The sequence below is a fragment of the Ictalurus punctatus genome, chromosome 11 (genome assembly GCF_001660625.3).
Source record: "Ictalurus punctatus breed USDA103 chromosome 11, Coco_2.0, whole genome shotgun sequence".
Classification (NCBI taxonomy): Eukaryota; Metazoa; Chordata; class Actinopteri; order Siluriformes; family Ictaluridae; genus Ictalurus; species Ictalurus punctatus.
The window spans coordinates 21,843,699-21,844,966 of record NC_030426.2 but is presented as its reverse complement, the minus strand read 5'-3'; the positions used below and the strand labels follow the sequence as shown (position 1 = coordinate 21,844,966).

At 35.6% G+C, this 1,268-nt stretch overlaps 1 protein-coding gene across 1 annotated transcript in view; it reads right to left on the bottom strand.

Annotated features, from left to right (window-relative positions):
• Window positions 1-303: 303 nt before the first annotated feature.
• The window catches only part of rgs4 (regulator of G protein signaling 4), a 3,415-nt gene continuing 2,450 nt past the window's right edge, over window positions 304-1,268 (bottom strand). The window contains exon 5 of the mRNA XM_017480578.3: window positions 304-1,230. Coding sequence (XP_017336067.1) covers window positions 985-1,230 — 246 coding nt within the window. The 3' untranslated portion in view covers window positions 304-984. The remainder of the gene's footprint in view (window positions 1,231-1,268) is intronic.

Here is a 1,268-nt window from a genome sequence, read left to right as displayed (position 1 = left end):
GAGGCAAGCATGCTAACAACTAAGCCAGTGTGCCCCCTCCTAAGCCCCTAGGATAACCAGATGTGTAAAATGTGAAAAGCTATGGAGGGAATGGACATGTTAACTGGCATGATGGTATATGACACATTTGTCGTTTGGTCATGTTTCACTTTCATAAATGCATCACAGTACGATGATCGTCTCTAAATTATAACATGAGCATCACATTGAATACTCTCTCTACCTGTAAAGAATATCTCAATCCGTCCCCTTTTACTTTCTCATTTGTTTTATTTTCTGTATTATTTAATCTCAGAGACCATATTGTGTTGGGTTGGACATTTTTATTCATAAATACTACAATAAATATGTGTAATACATGCGCGTAAACATATATGTAAACAGATTAAATCCATTTATTCTAATAAGACTTACTGTAAAGTGACATTACATTAGGACAGACTTGTTAAATTCACAGCACTGTAACAAATGGACAACATCACATTTCGTAAATATAACTTGTCACATTTGTTTGTCGTTAGTATTCCAGAGCATCATTCATTGTTACTAAGACTAGATTTATTTATATATAAGATACACAGATTAAACAGTTATGTAGCCCAGGCCTTCCTTACCTTCTGTAACAGTTATTCACTTGGACACTCTAAACTTTATTCTTACAACATCATCTGATAGGGTTTCAAAGGTGGCTTCTTTTTTTTTTCTTTTATTTATTTTTGTTTGTGTACAAAATTACCAAAATACAGTAATAAACAGAAATGCTGCACTGGTGGATCTGAATAATTTTCTCAAATTATTCTAAACACATTAAAGCAAAATGCACCTGAAAAAACAATTAAAGCACATTCTTATTTGCTGTTTCTGGTGTTAGACCAATTGTGTTTACTTCAGTGACATAACCCTTCACCTTTAACTCTCTTGCCTTCCTTATACAAGTGATCTGATCCCCAAACTCTAAGCCTAAGAAAGATCTCTGTCTTAGATTTAGGCACAATGAGACAGGAGACAGTGGTTAATCTCAGTAAACGTCCCTTTCCTCTCCAGACTGCAGTGTTTCTCATCCCTGCATGACTGAGACAGGTCAAGGAACAGTTTGGACTTCAGAAAGCGCCTGTACGAGTCCTTTTCCATCAGCGTGAAAATCTTACTCTGAGCCTCGTCGAAACAGGTCACGTCACACTTTTCCAGATTCCTCAGAGTTTCTTCTCTTGTTGCAGAGTCCAAATTGACCTAAAAGTTTTGAAAATAATTGAATTATTCACAGAAAT